Genomic DNA, 19,736 nt, shown 5'->3' with positions numbered 1-19,736 from the left:
CTTAGAGCTATTCCTCTGGAGAGTTTGAGAAATACTGGACTGGAGTTCACATCACCACCACAGGTAATTGTGATCTCCCCTAGCTTGCATTTAATTGAGTTGTTACATTATATGCATTTCTCTGAAATTCTTTTTATCAATTAATCCATAAAACCTCTAATGCTGATTAAAAGCCTATTTTGTTTTCTTTTATGTCTCTGCATTATAGGCATAATAGCACCTAAAAGCTTTTTAGGACTATTGTGTATCTGACTAACTTTGTAAACAATCATATTGGGATATTGTGATTTATAATATGTTTATCCTGTTTCTGGCACAGAACCCCCAAAACCCTTGGACTTTCCTAAGTGATAAGAGCGATAAAGGTGTCTTGATATTCATAACACACCCCTTTGAACAGTACCTGAGTTTGTGCAAATGAGATGACTTGTGGAAAGCACCTAAAGATGGGACTGGTTGCCGGGGGAGCTAACCATGTGGTTAGAAAGATTGAAACTTTTAGACCCTCCCTTTTTCCCACCCCTGGAGGGAGGGGAGGGAGTGGGTCTGGAGGTTGAGTTCAGTCACCCAACAGCCAAAGATTGAATCGTGCTTACGTGATGAAGCCTCCATAGAAACCCAAAGAGACAGGGCTGGGAGGAGAGCTGGGTTGGTGGAGCTGTGGGGCTGCTGGGAAGGGTCCCGCCACGGAGAGTACCCTTCCCACGTACCTCACCCCGGGCATCTCTTCCATCTGGCTGCTCCGCAGTTAACGCCTTTTCTAACGGTCTGCACATTTAGTAAAGAAACTGTTTTCCTGAGTTCTGTGAGCTGTTCTAGCAAATTAATTGAACCCAAGAAGGGGCTCATGGGAACCTAGTCTGGAGTTGGCTGGGAAGGAGCTCGACAATCTGGTCTTGCAGTTGGCATCCAAAGCAGGGTGAGACAAGTCTTGTGGGACTGAGCCCTTAACTTGTGGAATCTGATGCTCTGTCCAGGTACATAGTGTCAGAGGAGAGTTAAATTGTAGGACACTTAGTTGGTGTTGCCACACATTTGGTGGCCAGAAGTATCAGAAGTGGAGTACTATTCGGAGTACTGTGTGTAATGTAAATGAAGATAGTTTCTCTTTACACATATCTGCTTGGCAAGGTGAGAGTTATTTTCCGAGTTTTCTTATAGAATTTAGTCTTGTATTTAAAGAAATAAAATCGTTTTCTTTACCATTTATCACTTGTTACCCGCTAACAGCATGCAACCAGCCAGCCAGCTGTAGCTAACATTCACATTGTCTGGAAAATAAAATGTCTTCAGACTGTTGGTTGCCTCAGTCTTCACCCATTAGGACTATTCAGAGAAAGGGTGAGACGTTCTTCTTACCCTCCAAAAGGAGACATTCTACACTAGAGACAGTATCAGTGTTTTTAAAGCTGGACTATCGAACAAAGAGCCCTGTCTTTCCCAGCCCCAGAGCCTTAAGAGCCCCAAATGCTGGGCACTCATCCTAGGCTTCTCATTCTCCTTTCCCACATGGAAGTGCTGGGATGAAGGCTTTTTTCCTGCCTAAAAGCCTTCATATTAGTGTGGAAATTTCAGAGCGATAACTGCAGGGATTATATAACTGGTTTCCCTGTGGTTGGTGAATTCTTTATAGCATTTCCATAGGTATTTGGAGGCTGAAGAGAGATTTTCCCAGGGCTTTATTTTTTATTTTTTTTTAAAGCTTTTATTTATTTATTTGACAGAGAGACATAGAGAGGGAGCACAAGCAGGGGGAGTGGGAGAGGGAGAAGCAGGCTTCCCGCGGAGCAGGGAGCCCGATGCGGGGCTAGATCCCAGGACCCCGGGATCATGACCTGAGCCCAAGGCAGACTCTTAACGACTGAGCCACCCAGGCGCCCTTCCCAGGGCTTTAACTATTAGTGGTAAGTGATGTTATACTAATCAGAAATTCAGTAGACAGTATATTTGGTAAAACAAATACTGAAAAATATCATTGATTGTAAATAATACTGAAAGGTTTGAAGTTTTCCAGTACCTCAGCAGTGTATTTATATTCTTGATAAACCTTACGAATAGGAGAATCATGAAAACGCTTGTAGCTCATAACTTCCATCTTGTCCCTAAACTATTATTATTTTTAGCAAGAAAATGAACTTTAGGGCAGAGATGAGCCGGAGGAGTTTTGAAGGGTCTCACTAGTGAAGGGTTCTGTTGGCGTCCATAGATTGTAGAAATGGCCCTTGCAGACGTGTTTACCCCCCTGTTGTGTGCACTAAACTCAAATACTGAAACTAGCTGATAACGGTCACTTGTAGGATGTCTGGAAATCCTGAGAGGTTCTGTAAATGCTTTGGGTTTAGTAGTTTGAACTACCCAGTCCTTTAAAAATTTTTTAAATTTATTTTTTATTTTTTTTATTTCTGTCTTCAGCATACAGAGGCAACATCTTATTTGGGGGGTAGGACATAAGGACAGTGTGCAAGGCAACAATAGTAAGTCAGCAGGGTTACCATGAAAAGTCTAGGAAGATTCCATATCATAAATATTTCTCTTTAGGCCCAAACCAGCCCATCTCTCCTCTAGTATGAGGAATACATCAGTGGTTTTGTTTTGGTTTGTTTTGTTTTTTTGAGCACAGAGTTGTTGGTTTGCACTTTAGGGCCAATGCTATCTGAAAAATACCCTTGAGCACTAGATTAACTGAGTGGCCAAACACGTGGAGCGGGCTGTGGGGACAGCAGATTCCTGTCACCTGTCCCCTGTACTTGTTGGCTGGAACATTTGGAAGAAGGATCCTTGTATTTACCTGAATTGAGTTTCTCTTAAAATTTTGCACAGTGTGTGTTATTAAATTTGTGTTAGATGTTGGCTTATCAGAGGTTTAAGATTTAAAATTGACTTCCTGGAGGGAAGAGCATCTGACATCAGATTTACCTACATTTTTGCTTGTATCAACTAGTGGTGAATAATATGTATCTTGTCGTCTTTGAATCATGAGTTGTGTATCATAGTTTTAGTTTCTGAGCTGTAATTTTGCCTTTCATTTCCCTCCAGCAGTATTTCAGTAAACTGAGCACATACCCAACGAAAGGAGAGGATTTAGCTCATAAAATAGATTTAGTATATTTTCAAAGAAAACTTTGATTTTTTATTTTAAGATTTTATTTATTTATTTGATGGAGAGAGACAGCGAGAGAGGGAACACAAGTAGGGGGAGTGGGAGAGGGAGAAAGAAGCCAGCTTCCCGCGGAGCAGGGAGCCCAATGTGGGGCTCGATCCCAGGACCCCGGGATCATGACCTGAGCCGAAGGCAGACGCTTAATGACTGAGCCACCCAGGCGCCCTGAAAACTTTTATTTCTAAATGTCAGTTTAATCTGTTTTGTCTATTGCTGAAGCAATTTTTTTTCTTTTTTAAAGATTTATTTATTTTAGAGAGAGAGAGCATGAGCAGGAGGGGTAGAGGGAGAGGGAGAGAGAATCTCAAGCCCAGCCTGGAGCCCCATGTAGGGGTGGATCTCACGACCCTGAGATCACACACTGAGCCAAACCAAGAGTCAGAGGCTCAACCACCTGCGACACCCAGGTACCCCTGTTGAAGCAAATTCTTGACAACATTTATGATAGTTCAATTCTCCAGTTTAAATTTGTGAAGCTTTTTTTTTTTCAAAGATTTTATTTATTTGTTTGACAGAGAGAGACACAGTGAGAGAGGGAACACAAGCAGGGGGAGTGGGAGAGGGAGAAGCAGGCTTCCCGCCGAGCAGGGAACCTGATGTGGGGTTCGATCCCAGGACCCTGAGATCATGACCTGAGCCTAAGGCAGATGCTTAACAACTGAACCATCCAGGTGCCCCTAAATTTGTGAAACTTTAAAAAGTAATCTCTACACCTAGCATGGGGCTCGAACTCAGGACTCCGAGATTGAGTTGCACACTCCATCAACGAACGGAGCTAGCCAGACACCCCCTCCAGTTGGCTTAAATTTAGATGGCCATTTCTTCTCTAAGACATGTCTTTGTAAACTGATAGTGTTTCAGATAAACACAGGAATGCTGGTCTGTAGACTCCATGTTGAACTTAGAGTTTAGTTTACTCTTCTGCTGGAAGGAGGAGAGTGATCTTATTTTTGTGGAAAATGCATTAGTGCAGAGTCTACTCACTTTCTCTGTGACAGTCAAGTCAGTGTTTTCTGTTCAGTTAAGATTGCCATGTCACTAATTGTCCTGTGCCTTTTAGTACTACTTAACTCAGGGTTACAAATAAGATCTGTATTTTTGCCCTTATTTCTTCTGATCACTAGTCACTGGTTCATCTGTTTCCTAAAGATTCTTTAGCACAAACACTGTTCATCACACTTGCTCAGCTGTAGTTGGACGTACAAGTGGTCTGCTAAAGTTCAGGCACCAAGATGCCTGTTGCATTACAGGATTTAGCATTTTCAGAATGCCCCATAAATTCTGGTTGATAATTACTCTCCTTTCTGGCTTTCTCATGTCCTTCAAACCAAAATTTCAGAAGTTTCTTCTTCTAGCGTTTTGCAGTTGTTTGGGTGGAATGCTTGGGTCTAGCAGTAGTGAGCTTGTCTATTTTTGTCATTTTTCTCCTTTTTAAATACAAATAGAGGCATTCTAGGAATTGAAAAGGTCCCTAGAACAAGATTTTTATTTTATCTTTTTTTTTAAAGATTATTTATTTATTTTTTATTTGTTTGACAGAGAGAGAGAGTGCACAAGTAGGCAGAGAGGCAGGCAGAGGGAGAGGGAGAAGCAGGCTCTTTGTTGAGCAGGGAGCTGGATGCGGGGCTCTATCCCAGGACCCTGGGAGCCGAAGGCAGCCGCTCAACTGACTGAGCCACCCAGGCGCCTGTATTTTCTTTTTTATGGGGGCAGGGGTAAGTCTGAGTAAATGGGGCATTGGTTGGTAGGATGAGGTGGTTTTAGGTAGCTGGGGAGTCAGAGGAGTGACCATGACCACTGATGATACCTTCTTACCGTGGTGAAGGGTAGGACAGATGGGTGGAAACAAGCAATTTGTTTAAAATGCATTTTGTTAGACATTAGTCTCTTTTAATTTGGCATAGATGTATGGCATACTACCATTTAGATTCTATAGTTTGGCAGCGCAGAGTATTCTTCATTAAATATTCTTCACATGGATTTTTGGGTTTTTTGTTTGTTTTAGTTGCAAGAATGGTGATTTCTAGGACTTCATTCTTATGTGTCTTTTAGAAGTATATTAGACGTATATACTTTGAATATATTGCCCATTCTAGGTACTTTGTGAGGTAAATGAAAAGGAGGGATTGTTAACGATTTGATTTATAAGGTATCTGGATATGCTGTGGCGGCTCTTCTCAAAGTCTGGTCTTTGGACCTCAGAGGGTCTGTGAGGTTATCTTTGTCATAATACTGAAATGTCATCTGCCACTTTCTTTTCCTCCTTCCTCGTGTCCACATATGCACCAGTGATGGAAAAACAGTGGTAGGTAAAAACTATTGACACCTCAGCACTTGGAGTAAAAAAACAACAGCAAAAAACCCAAAAAACAAAACATCAAAAACCAGTTCTAGAGAATATCCTTGATGAAGTAATAAAGATTGTTAATTTTATTTACTCGTGATCCTGAGTGCACACTATTGAAATGTTCTGTGTGGCGAGACGGGACCGTGTGAAAATTGTTTCTGCTGCGTACCAAAGTCCAAAGGATGGCGTCTAGGAACCGCACTTAGGTGATTGAGTTGCAAGCTGCCCTAGCTGTTTTTTTCATGGAGAACATTTTTACTTGAAAGAAGGGTTGACAGACAAACGAAGATTATTCAGACGGGTATTTGGCAAACATTTTTTTCAGTGAAGGGATCCTGTCCTTCAAGGAAAACAACTGTATTTGTTGCCGATGAGAATGTTTGAGCTTACAAGCAAAAATAGAATTTTTGGAAAACTTGTATCTGTCACCGAGAGCTTGACAGCTTCCCAGTAAATACTTAAAAGACTTTTCTGATGAGATCAGTGGATTTACCAAATATGATTTTTGGAAATATGTCAATTTCTGGAAAATCGGCATAACCCAGTGGACCAATATTTTTCAGGTGAGGATTGATGATGTTACAAAGTCATGCACAGGTTAAAGATCCATTTGAAATGAATAGACCAACGAATTTTAATGTAGCAGAGTTCAGAAAGTTTATTGATAGAATTTCAGATTCTACATTGCAACTAATCTTAAGAAACCACCATTGCTTACCGAAGAATAGTGTTGTCTTGAGGAAAAGCACTTAGGAGGTTGAATTGCAAGCTCAACTAGTCACTTTTTCATAGAACAGTTTTGGTCTAATACCAAAGCATGAGATCCACAATTACCTCAAAAGGCTGTTCAAATACTCGTCCATTTTCTAGCTAAATGCCTGTTTGGAAATGGATTTTTTTCATATTCTTTAACCAAAACAACATATTGGAACAGATTGAATGCAGAAGCAGATAAGATCCAGCTGTCTTCTGTTAAGACAGATATTTAAAAAAATGGGCAAAAATGTAAAACAATACCACTCACTGATTTTTTTTTTGTTTTAGAAAGGAAAATAGTTTTTAAATTAAAATGTGTTATTTCTCTTAACATGGAAAGGTTTGCTGTTACTATTTTTAAATGAGTTAGGTTTTAAAAATTTCTCAGGTTGTAATTTCTAAGATGCTAAATACCCATAGTTATAGCCCAGAGAAACTAAAGAGGTCCTGAGACCAGATGCTTGAGAAGAATGGTGTGTTTCCTCTAACTGCCCATCGTTCTGCTTGTCTGTGCTAGGAATGGCCATGTGAGGAATTAACGTCTCAGTTTGCATCCTAAGTTCCAAATTCTTCCTCTTTTGATCTTTTTTTTTTCTCTTCACATAAGTGCATCTGGATTCTTAATTTAGTTATTTTTTTGGATTTAATTTTGGAGTTTTTAATTTTAGAGTATCTCTTGGTATCTTTTTTCTTCATTCACATTACCGTCAACCCCCAGTCAGAGCCCATCTCATTTTATTCCTGAATTACTTCAGTGCTCCAGTTTTTCCTAATATGTTTTTCAAATTTGAGTGTTAAATCTAATCCGAGGGTTGACTTGACTTTATTTATAAGTTCCTTGAAAATGTACAGATAAAATCTTCTTATGGTAAAACCAAAGTGGAGTTACTACAAATTAAACACTAGTCGTTATCAGCAGCACATATTTAATGATGCTATTTGGTTAAAGCTGAATAGCCAACAGGAGAGCTTGTAACAATGCCATAGCCTCAGGACCAGTTTTATAATAAATCTGTTTATTTAATTTGGCGTAATAATACTAACATAGCTCATGGCTATTTGCATAAATATATTTTATAAAATGGCAAGTTAACTTTCAGGATAATCAGACCTAGTAGTTAACCTGAGTGGTGGCACCTAGCAGTCCTTGAATGCCGGTTTTAATGCCAGTTGATATTCTGTGACGCTGTGTTGATCACTGGAGCATTGTGGAGTGGTGAGAACTACATTGAATAAATATTTAATCCAATTATTTTGGAATCTTTACTGGAAAATATTGTGCTGCATATTTTACTACTGGGTTTGCTGGTTGGTGGGATCTCTGTATCCCCTTGGCTTTGCAACACGCGTAGGGTGCTGAGTGCCCCCCGGCACAGGTTCCTTTGTTTGTCAACTGGCCATACCTGCCTTACCGTACTTACCTGTTTGGTTTCTTTCATAGCATTCAGCACTGTCTTGCATACTAACCATTTTACTTTGTTTTTGATCATTTCCATCCAAGTAGGTTTTAAGTTCTCTGGGGTTACAGATTTTTGTGTATTTACTGCTAAGTGTTCAGTTTCTATAATAGCACCTGGTATGTGTGGGATGTTCACTAAATAGGTGTTGAATGAGTGAATGTAGATTAACACTTCTCTCTATTCAAACTCTAAACTCAAATGCTCTCTTCTGTGTAATGTGCTTGATGCTATCTTTCCAGCTGGGGCAGAGATGTTTCTCTGACCATCTTAAGCACAGCTAAACTAGACTTGAATTGTGTGGAATCCTTTTGGTTCTTCTGATCAGTGCATGTGAAACCAGGGCACGATTACTTTCCTTGGTTCAGATTCTGTATTTCTGTTAGTGTAGCCTAAATGTGCATTATCTTTTTAAGTAGACACCATCTTAAAGCTTTTATGGAGGTTTTTTTTTCCCCCTCCTTTTAAATTGTTCAAGTATAATGTTATCTGAGTTTTAAAATAGTACAATTATACGCGGGAATTTTCCCTCAATTTTGTTTGAAGTTAAGGTTTATAAAAGTACCAACTGCCTTAATTACTACGTGTTTTTAACTTTTTTTTTTTTTAAAGATTTATTTATTTTAGAGAGAGCAAGTACACGTGCTGGGACGGGGAGGGGCAGGGGAAGAGAGAGTCTTAAGCAGACTCTAAGCTGAGTGTGGAGCCCGACTTGGGGCTCAGTCTCACGACCCTGAGGTCACGACCTGAGCGGAAACCAAGAACCGCTTAACCAACTGTTTTTAAATAGTTCTAATCATTGGTGCACTTGTTTTTTTTTCCTCCTGTTTAACATTTTATATCACATTTTTTATGTGGTTTTGTTCTGTTTATAATTTTTAAAAGTGGATGTCATTTTATTTTTAAAATTTATTTATTTAATTGTATCTATTTAAATTAAAGATTTTTTTTTAAGTAATCTCTACACTCGGGGCCCATACTTTTAACCCTGAGATTGGGAGTCACATGCTTCCACCAGTGGAGCCAGCCAGGTGCCCCAAAAGTGGATGTCATTTTATTTTATTTTATTTTATTTTGTTTTATTTTATTTTATTTTTTAAAGATTTTATTTATTTGAGAGAGAGAGAATGAGAGATAGCACGAGAGGGAAGAGAGTCAGAGGGAGAAGCAGACTCCCTGCTGAGCAGGGAGCCCGATGTGGGACTCGATCCTGGGACTCCAGGATCATGACCTGAGCCAAAGGCAGTCGCTTAACCAACTGAGCCACCCAGGCGCCCAAGTGGATGTCATTTTAAAAGTGAATGTTTTTACATTGGGTTGTTGTATAATTTAATTCCCTCTTTCTTTTTTTCTTTTAAACTTTATTGTGGAATAAGTTTAGAGTTCTGTAACCCTGGTACATTTATCAAACGTAGAAACCAGCGTCAGTATGTTACTATTAATTAAACTGGAGACTTTATTTGATTTTACCAGTTTTTCCACTGATAGCCTTTTTCTGTCCCGGGATCCAGGCCAGGGCGCCACACAGCATTTCGTTATCTCCTTAGGCCTTCAGATCTGTGATGGTTCTTCAGGCCTCTCATTGTTTTCATGATCTCTTGATAGTTTTGAGGAATATTGGTCAGGTATTTTGTAGAAATGTCCTTCAGTTTGGGTTTATCTGATGTTTTTGTGCGCTAAGACTGAGGTTATGGGTTATGAGGTTTTGGGAAAGAATACCACAGAGGTGAAATGTCCTTATCACATCGCGTTAGGGGGTACACGATGGCAACGTGGCTTGTCCCTGATCCTTTATCCATAATCATTTGGGGTGAGGGTGGTGCCTTCCAGGCTTCTCTGCCGGGATCTTACTGTTTCGCACACCACACTCTGCTGTGGAAGTGAGTGGCTGAGTCTAGCCCTGCTCATGGGGAAGGGACCCGAGTTCGACCTCCCAGGTTAGAGAAGGATACATGTATTATTACTCTTTGGAATTCCCTGTAAGGAAGATTTGTCCCTTCTTCCCCCATTTACTTGTTAATCACTTATTTATATCATGGACTCATGGATACTTATTTTGGTAATTGGTTATAATAAAATAACGTTGTGACTTACTTTGCTACTCAAATTGTTCCAGCTTTGGCTGAGTTAGAACATAGCCGGGCCTCAGAATCCGGATAGACCTAACACTTGAGTGATGGCCTGAGGCAACCCCTAGTGCAGCTTGCAGTGCCGAAGGGCTGGGCCACTGGACCCCTCACTCTCTGTCTTCCTTTTCACAGGCCACATTGTCATTATTTCCCCTTCGGCATAAGATCTGCTTCTCAGGTAATTAATTTTTATCTTTTACCAAGGGTAACATTTATATGTCTCTCTAAATTCTCTTTATATTTTTTCTTCCTTACCTACAAATCTTAATTACTGTTAATTTATTTTTGATTTTTTTATTTTTAAAGATTTTATTTATTTGAGAGAGAGAATGAGAGAGAGAGAGAGAGAGCACATGAGAGGAGGGAGGGTCAGAGGGAGAAGCAGATTCCCTGCTCAGCAGGGAGCCCGATGCGGGGACTCGATCCTGGGACTCCAGGGTCATGACCTGAGCCGAAGGCAGTCGCTTAACCAACTGAGCCACCCAGGTGCCCTATTTTTGAGTTTTTTAAAGCAGTGGATTTTAATTCAAAAAATAAATGAGGGGCGCCTGGGTGGCTCAGTTGTTAAAGGGGCCAGCTCTTGATTTTGGCTCAGGTCATGATCTCAGCCCCCGTTGGGCTCCGTGCTCAGGGCTCAGTGGGGAGTCTGCTTGAGGATTCTTTTTCTCTCTCCCTCTCTCTCTAAAATTAATAAATAAATCTTAAAAAAAATTGGGGTGCCTGGCTGGCTCAGTCAGAGCATGAGATTTGATCTAGGGGTCATGAGTTTGAGCCCCACGTTGGGCACAGAGCTCAACTTAAAAAAATAAAAAGATGAAATTATTAAATGAGATGAACAGCTACCATCAAAGCATTTGAAACAAACACTTGAAGACTGAGTTTTTCAGTTGGCAATTTGATGGCAGTCTCACTGGGAAGTAAAAAGACATCTTGGGTTAGGGAAGGACATCAAGAATATTGCAGTCGTATTACTTAAATTTTGTTAGGTTTGGATTTGACCTTACTGAGTCTGATAGTCAGTAAAGAGTCAGAGGTAATGCTATTAATTTAGTTAGGCTAAGTAGTACGTGTAGTTTATTATTTAGTTTTCTTAAGTAGAAACAGAACCCAGCAAGACTAAAAAAATGGCCAGTGCCTTGATTCAGCAAATCATTTAGGAATGAAGAACCTCTAAAGAAAGGCATCAGAGGAACTGCAAATGCCTAGGGAACTTTTTTTTTTTTTAATTCTTTGTCATTGGTCACTCAGTAGGGAGGGGCAAGGATGTCACCTCCGGTAAAGGCCCTTCACAGGTTGGACCTGAGGGAGAAGAAAGCTGATTCTTGGGCTTTGTGCCCTAGTCCTCCGGGAGGTGGAGACTTGTGTCCTGGCACATCACTGAGGCCGTTTAAACCCGAGAGGATGGTGTTCCTTACCAGGTGTGCAGAGAGCAGAGTCACACTGAGAAAGTGGTCACCAGAGCACATCTCTGTTACTTCAGGCATTGTTGTACATGTAATGTCGGTACCAAGAATGTATCTCAGACCCCTCTGTTTCATGTGGCAAGAACACCTAATCCAAACTGGTTTAAGAAAAAAAAAACGGATTTTCTTGGCTCATGTAACTGAAGTTCTGGAGTTGGGTTTGGCAAAGCACGCCTGGTTTAGGGCTTGGTGAGGTGATTAGAGTCCATTTCTTGGCTTTGGGTGTTTTTTCTTTAGCTGTTATTGACTGTTTTTTGCAGGTTCTTCTCTCATGTTTATGAGTTGGATTTCAGCAGTTGTTTGGGCAATGTATATCCAGGTTTGAATCTAAGTGGAAAAGAGTGAGCCTTCTTGTCCTCACTTTGCAGGGAGCCTCCTGAGATTTTTCCCTGTGACCAGACCAGTCTGGTCATGTATCCAGTGTGTACTGGTGACTTTCGGCAGGGAGCGGTGGCCCTGGTGCCATGTAGGTGGTAGTCCCCAGAGAAGGATTGGTGGGAAGGTGAGCTGATGCGGGCGGGGTGGCACAGACGACACCATGTCTGCTCTGGTGGGGCAAAGCTGGGTTACAAGGGCATGGTGTGCAAGCTATTGGAGCTTGGTTTGATTCATAAAGTAGACTGTAGACTATGTAATTTTCCTTAATTTTATGTAAACTATATTAATCTGTAAGGTGTTACTGCATTGTATGAAGGTTTTGGTGGTTTCCTACCATAATCTGGTTTCTCTTTTGAATTAACACCTGTTGTTTTAGTTTTACTGTATATGGGTAGAGTCTTGTGTTTTAACGACTCAAGCTGTACTCAGTTTTGAAGGAGAGAAGTCCTTTTCATATCCTGGACAAAAATCCTACTAGTGACATTTTACTTATGAAACTAAACAAATCTTTTGAGTGAGAAATCTAAAAATTGGATGTATTTACAAATCCTCATTCATTTTTAAAATTTATTTATTTATTTTTAAGTATTTTATTTATTTATTTGATAGAGCAGGACAGAGAGGGAGAGAGAATCTGAAGCTGGCTCCACACTCAGAGCCAGACGTGGGGCTTGATCCCATGACGATGAGATCATGACCTGCGCCGAAACCAAGAGTCTGACGTTTAACTGATTAAGCCACCCAGCGCCCCAATCCTCATCCATTTAATGGCACGTTATTTTAATACAGGTTTCTTTCTGCCATTATATGAATGTTTGGAACTTACTGGGCTGTGGTATGGTGGAAAGCGGAGTCAGAAGACCTGATTCGAGGCTTTCATTGACTGGGAAGGGTGAGGGGCTGGCTGACATTTGGAGGCTTTTACTGCATGCTTAGAACTAGGTGATTCTGTGTGTTTGGTGTTTGCAACCAACTTGGAGGTACTGATGTTATCCCTATAATACTTCCTTAGTAAAAAAATTCCAGAAGCTCCAGGTTTTATATTTAGGATCTCTTGACCATGGGGTCTGAATTGTCCCTGAGACTCATCTTGGCGGTTTCTTGGTGGTGGGGTACATTTCCCTCATTTTCCTTGCCCACGCCTGGGAGTCCCCACCCTTCCTTTTCATACCTTGTGGCACACCTAGACTTTGTGAGCAGTTCACCATTGGTATATGTTAGTAGACCTGTTTTGTTTTTGTTTTAAAATGTATTTGCCAAGGGCACCTGGGTGGCTCTGTCGGTCATGATCTCAGGGTCCTGGGATCGAGCCGTGCATCAGGGCTTCCTGCTCAGTGGGGAGCCTATTTCTCCCTCTGCCCCTCCCCCCAACTTGTGTGCGCATGCGCGAGCGCTCTCTCTTTCTCTCTCTCAAAAAGACCATGTATTTGCCAGGCACACAGCCAGGCTCTGAGATTTTAAAATGAGTAAGAATGGTTCTTGCTACTGAAGAACTTCCAGTGGGGATGAATTGGAGTGAAAAACATGAAAATACGATTTTATTTTATTTTATTTATTTATTTATTTATTTTTAAGATTTTATTTATTTATTCATGAGAGACAGAGAGAGAGAGAGAGGCAGAGGGAGAAGCAGGCTCCCAAGGAGCAGGGAGCCCGATGCGGGACTCGATCCCCCGACCCTGGGATCATGACCTGAGCCGAAGGCAGACGCTTAACCATCTGAGCCACCCAGGCGCCCGAAAATACGATTTTAATATGTTGTAAATGCTATGATAGTGGGAGGGGATTTATTTGATGTAAAACCTTCTTCTAAATGGTACCTTAAATTTCATTAATTTTTTTAGTCGACCAGCCTGTTTATCCCTGTGTGTTCAAAGAACAGGCTGCACACTTTTAGATTTATTTCTTAGATTGTTATTCAGAGGTCATGATCCTTGTATTTGGATAATTTCCCATAGGTGAATTACCATAATTTTTCTTTTCTTTTTTTTTTAAGATTTTATTTATTTGAGAGAGAGAGAGCGCACATGAGGGGAGGGGGGTCAGAGGCAGAGGTAGACTCTGTGCCGAGCAGGGAGCTCGATATGGGACTTGATCCCAGGACTCCAGGATCATGACTTGAGCCGAAGGCAGCCGCTTAACCAACTGAGCCACCCAGGCACCCATACCGTAATTTTTCTTATTTCCTCGCTATTGTGCATATTTACCAGATCATCCTATAGCTTAACACCTTCATTTATATACTTCTTTATTTGGAGGAACTGTGTGAAATTTTCTAAACATGGAAATCTTGCCATACATGCCATCTTACAGAGAGGTTGGTTCCAGAATCAATTTTGAAATGTTCTGTTCTTATCTTGCAACTTGTACAATTATACCTTTGGTCAGAGAGACTTTGTTGTGACATACTTCATCAGAGATGTTGTTACTATAATGGTAGGAACACCATGGAAGGGACTCCAGACTCTTCCCCAGGGAGGGTTCTAGTATGAAAACACGAAATGCTAACTGATGTCACGATATCTCCGCCAGCACAGAAGATGTGCACCTTAAAGAAATGAACTGTGGTACTCCTGGGTATCGCACGCTGGCGGCAAGTTAGTGCCATGATCCTGCTCCCAAGGTTCGTCAGGTGCAGGGGCACTACCTCCAGAGGACCAAGAATTTGTCAGGGCCACAGATGGGCTAGTTGTGGATTAGTCTGGGAGCTAATGAAGCAAGATAATCCCTTTTTATCTGATGGCTTTCCCTTCTAGTTCCTAGGCCTTTGGAGTGCTACAGGTCTGAAAATAATTTGCATAGACTTACCTGAGCTCATCTGTTAACTAGCAGATATGAAAGCAAACGATTGCAACAGTTATTTCTTAAATAAAGCCCATTTTTTTCCTGACTTCGGTGTCTTTTAGGCCTACCTCACCATCTTCTGTCATCTTCCCTTGTACTTTGCCTCAAAGTTGGGGTCATCTTCCTGAGTCCAGTCTTTCTGGGTCCACCTTTGCTCCCAGAGGCAGGGTCACGCTTGGAGCCTTCTCAGTTCTCTCTGTGGCCTCATCCGACTGACTTAGCTCAAGTTCTGAAATCTCTTCGTTCTTCTCATTCCCCCAGTGCTTGTAATTTAGGGTCTTCAGCTAGTTTGGCGTCCATCTCTGTTATCTTGGCAGAGCCCCATACCCAGCTGCGCCCTGCTCATACCTTAGGGTCCCTTCGGTTCTTTCTTGGCCTTTGGAAATCCAGCTTAACTGGATTTGGTTAAGTTGTCGCCTTTCCTGCCACCCCCTCCCCTGGACTTTTCCCTGTATATTTCATACTGTATTTTCTTCTCTTCAGCTTGTTGGGTGGGACCTAAGCTCCACAAGGGCAGTTCTGTGTCATTTCTCTTTGTCTGTTCAGGGTCTGGTTCCTACTAGTCCGTCATCCTGTGCTTCTGGTGCCCTCTTTCCGCCTGAGTGATCCACGGGGCTGCTCTCTTTGTCGTTGGTGGGTGGGCATTCTGATAGAAAGTCACGGACCTCTGGGCTGTTTTCTCTAAATCTTGTCTCCTTAGGTGACTTCTCTGTGCCCGAGGATTTTATGTGGACAGGTGAATGAAGCCCGACTCAGTTACTGGCTATTCAAGCCAGAACACCATCCACTCCCATATTTAAGTCACCACCAAGTTTTCTCTTAAGTGACTCTTGAATTCCTTTACTTTCCTCACCACCAGTGTGGTGGGAGAAGCTGTCCTCCTCTTGTGTAAAGACTACTGCAGCCCCGTCTAATCCCCTCTGCTGCTCGGTGGCTCTTTCCAGAATGTCAGTCTCCCCCTTCCCTTTTATTTAAAAAATTCTGGCTTTCCTTTGTTCCTAGATAAATTAAAGCAAACATCCTTAATGTGGCACCACCTTTGCACCGTCGGACAGAGAAATGTCCTAATCTTTTAAAGGTACAAGTGTGATTTTAATACTTTGAGAAGCAAATGTTCTAGAAGAGGACACTTGTTTAGACTTAAAATGGGGACTCTGTAGTATGACTTAGGCACCTGGGGGACTATAGAGTGTCCCCACATTTAAACATAATTGGTTCCTAGAGCCTGCAACTGAAGATAAGGCTGAAGAATTTACTTGGCATTTGCTGCATTTTTGGTTTGCTAGCCGAGGAACCCCTCATGTGAGTAAAGGTGTACAAGAGGCAGAAGCAGACTTCTCAAGGTGTTGATGGCGAGAAGCACGGTTGAAAGTGTGTGCAGGGGGCTGCTTTCATTTGTACGTTTGTTGTACGTTATACTGTATGTTTTTTACTTTATTGCTGCATGTAAATTTTTCTTTTTCACATTTCTCTTTCAGTTATGTTATTCATTTATGCCTGTACCTGCTGACTTAATGATGAACAACTTAGAGTAACATGTCTACATTTTTTTTTTCCTCCAGAAGTGTGGATCTCATAGACTAAAAACTAGCTTCCGTTATGGGATCACGTTTCTGTAAGACTGCTGCTTTTTAGGAGTGGAGAAACTTTGTCAATAAAAATATCTTTTAAAAGTTGTATTCAATCAAAACTTAGATGGTGAACGAACTGTTTTACGGATGTAACCCTGCAGCCCATGTGAGCACCCTTCTCGCACGTGTCACCGGCATCATGTACTGTTTTTTTTGTTGATTGTTAGTTTGCTGGGGATGAAAGCACAAGTGATCATATTCAGGCTGGTTAGATTAGTGATTTTAATATGAAACCATTGCTTTTAGAATAATCATGGGCCAGACTGGGAAGAAATCTGAGAAGGGACCGGTTTGTTGGCGCAAGCGTGTAAAATCAGAGTACATGCGGCTGCGGCAGCTCAAGCGGTTCAGGCGGGCTGACGAAGTGAAGGTACAGCTTTTATCTTCTGTGGAGCGCACCCATGGTTAAGGTTAAGGATTGTCCCCCCCTTCCCCCCAAGATAAGTTTCAATTTGCAAGATAAGTCCATTTTCAGCCAAGGTCATATTTGTAGTAAGATAAATGAAGGCTGGGAAACCCAGGGCCTTGATCTGTCTTAATTAACCTAAAGATGGTCCCAGGCACGGACGAGAATGGAAAGATTGTAATCTAATGGCTAGTCACTCTGCTTTGAAATCACTATCTTTTTAGTGTATCCTTTGTGTTGCACATGCAGATTCCGGACCCAAATATAAAGGGATGTGTTTCAGGGTTTTATGTTTCTAAAGTCATTGTGATTTTGTTTTTATATGATAACAAAGGATGGAATGATTTTTCTGGTCCCCGCCCACTCTTAATAAAATAATCCGTGTGGTGCTTTTGTGTTATTCGAATGTGGGAAACTACAGTTTAGTGTAAAATCTATATGTGTTTGAAGGAATGCTCCTGTTATTTTTGAGAAATCACTAGATTTTAACCTGCGTTAGAGATACTGTAAATTTTCTAACAATGAACAATTTCTCTTCTCCTCTCCTTCATTTTTTTAAAGAGTATGTTTAGTTCCAATCGTCAGAAAATTTTGGAAAGAACGGAAATCTTAAACCAAGAATGGAAGCAGCGAAGGATACAGCCTGTGCACATCCTGACTTCTGTGAGCTCATTGCGCGGGACCAGGGAGGTTGGTTAACTCACGCACTGTAGTAATTATCAGTGCATTCTGGTTTTTGCTGTTGCAATGTTGGTTGGTTATTGATAGGAAGTCATTTACCTCAGGATGTCCATGTTTTTATTGTTCTTTCTTTTTCATGTGCAACTGTTAGTGGATGCCTTAGGCAGCCTACTAGTTACTCCTATACGAGAACTGTAGTGTTTAGCATATATTTTTACTGTTACCAGGTAGTTGTGTAGATTTTTATAGGATTGTTGATTAAAAAAACTGTTAAGTTAAATGCTCTTTAACGGCCTCATCAGATCACTGTTTAAAGCAAGGCTTTCTGACTCACAGTTTTTTTTCTGCCCCTTAATATAAATTAGCTATGCTATAAGAAATGTTTCCTTTTCATTCATGTTCATGGACTAAGAAAGTTTTTTGTTATTTGAACATTTTGTTCAAAAGCTAAGGCTCTCTAAGAATTTTTAAATTCAATGTTGAGAGATCAGAAGTCCTTTTCTATAGCATTTTCTAAAGGAAAGTGATAGATCTTAATCCTATTTTCAAAAGAAGGCAATAAATGTATGTCAGGTTTTATAATTAAAAGACATAAAAAACACAGTGGCAGTAAAATGAAAAGAAAATGGCAGAAGCCTGGGGCACCTGGATGGCTCAGTTGGTTAAGTGTCTGACTCTTGATCTCAGCTCAGGTCTTGATCTCAGGGTTGTGAGTTCAAAGGCCCCCCCCCACCCCAGTGTGGAGCCTGTTTAAAAAAAAAAAAAAAGAAAAGAAAATGGCAGAATCTGAAAAACAGTATCGAACTGATCAGTAGGGTTTTGGGTAAAGCACTGCAGTGTAAGTACCTGTCTATACAGGAAAACACGACGTAGTAGGTGGAATGCTATTGGAATGGGCACCCAAACAAGAAGAAGGAAGGAAGTAATTTGGAATTTACATTATACCACACAGTGGATAGTTGTTTCTCTGAGTGTCTAAACACAGGAAGCATCTAGACAGTGGGATCTACTCTAAAATACGTTTTCAGTGAGGATATGATACTTAACAAAAAATTGTAATAAGCAGTAATGGGCTAGCACATGAGACATGCTGTCCTCAGAGACTTGTCAGTCCTGTCACAGTAGCTTGGTCCTGTGATGATTGTGCTCATGCCCTGGTGGTCTTGGTGGTGACACATGACTTGGAATGATTCTTAGTCATTTGTTCATTTTGTCAGGTGACAGCTCTTTAAAGCTTGGGCTTGCAGTTGTGTAAATATGTATTCTGTGCTGCTAACAACTTCCGCATCATCTGGGACAGGTCAGGGCCTACCTATTAGAGGTAAATGACTTTATTAATATACCAAGGGTGAAGGATTCGTTTCTACGCTAGTCAGAATGTTCTCAAAAGGGAGAAGGATGGGGCTTCTAAGTAATTCTTTTGAAAGTTTTGTCTGGTGACCTTTTGGAAATTTCGAGCGTAAAGGAAAAAGAAACCTTGTTTGTTCTCCCTGGAAGGATAAATCTTAGAGATTTGGAGAAGTAAGTAGGCACACATGGAATACTTACTTTTTGCCACCCATTTCGACTCTCAAAATGCTACCGAAAGCCCATCTTATAAGTAAAAGTTAACAGCAATAATGATTTCTGGCAATGTGCTGGGTACTCCGCACACATGAACCTCCTTTAATCTTTGTAATAGTTGTATTAGGCCTTTTTCTCCCCCTGGACGAGGACACTGGGCCTTGGAAGACAAGTCAGTTTGCTTGCTCCAGTGATCTGATGCGGGCCCAGAAGAGCACACTTTGCTCAGACACATTAGGGAATGAGTACAGTTCATTGTTTATGTACAACTTGAGTTGTTCATAATATAGTTTTAAGGACGGTTCATTCAAATGAATAATTACTAATTGAATTTTGCTTTTAGTTTTGTCAAATGGAGATAAATCATTGAATGTAAAGATATCTAATTTTTTAATGTGAGTTTATGTGAGAAATTGTAAGAAGAAATGAGCATTGTAATAAAACAGAATTGTTTTCTAAACTTAGTACCCCATGCAGGTTGAGAAAAATCATTTTCACAAAAAAGGAGGAAAGGAGGGCAATCACCCGCTGCCTCAGGAACTCACGTTTTTGTTGCATGGAACTGTGACCTGGTCAAGGCTGTTAGTTTTTGAGCTACTCTTGATAGCTGATTCTGCTTCAAAAGATTCATCTTTTACTTCCCCCACCTCCAGCCCCCTTTAAAACCATTATCACTGATTTTTGGAAGCTGAACGTTTATGCAGTTTGTGATAAGATTTTTGGTGTTCTCACAATAAAAATAATAAAATTTTAGGACTGAAAAGGACTTTACTGATCTCTGTCTAATCTCCTTATTTTGTAGATGAGATTGTATCCTGTTTTATTTTTCTTCAGTTTGAGCATTCCCAGCTGTATGTCAATTTCTTTTATATGCTTTAAAAGTTGGAGTCCGAAGTAGGTCAGAAGCAGGAGGATAAATAA

At 40.8% G+C, this 19,736-nt stretch overlaps 1 protein-coding gene across 9 annotated transcripts in view; it reads left to right on the top strand.

Moving 5' to 3' along the window:
* The window catches only part of EZH2 (enhancer of zeste 2 polycomb repressive complex 2 subunit), a 66,480-nt gene that overhangs the window by 10,393 nt on the left and 36,351 nt on the right, over positions 1-19,736 (top strand). For 4 of the 9 annotated variants that reach the window (XM_073899334.1, XM_025854793.2, XM_073899336.1 and 1 more), the window contains 2 exons: positions 16,412-16,535; positions 17,133-17,261. In XM_073899334.1, the coding sequence (XP_073755435.1) occupies positions 16,419-16,535; positions 17,133-17,261 (246 nt within the window). In that variant the 5' untranslated portion in view covers positions 16,412-16,418. Of the gene's footprint in view, positions 1-9,981; positions 10,028-16,411; positions 16,536-17,132; positions 17,262-19,736 lie in introns of those variants that run through there. The other 5 variants (XM_025854796.2, XM_025854794.2, XM_073899337.1 and 2 more) reach the window with 2 other exon arrangements.

This window comes from Callorhinus ursinus, unplaced genomic scaffold (assembly GCF_003265705.2).
Source record: "Callorhinus ursinus isolate GAN/ISIS: 27379988/994484 unplaced genomic scaffold, GSC_fseal_2.0 scaffold12, whole genome shotgun sequence".
Classification (NCBI taxonomy): domain Eukaryota; kingdom Metazoa; phylum Chordata; class Mammalia; order Carnivora; family Otariidae; genus Callorhinus; species Callorhinus ursinus.
The sequence above is the reverse complement of the archived record's forward strand: the minus strand, read 5'-3'. Positions and strand labels throughout refer to the sequence as shown.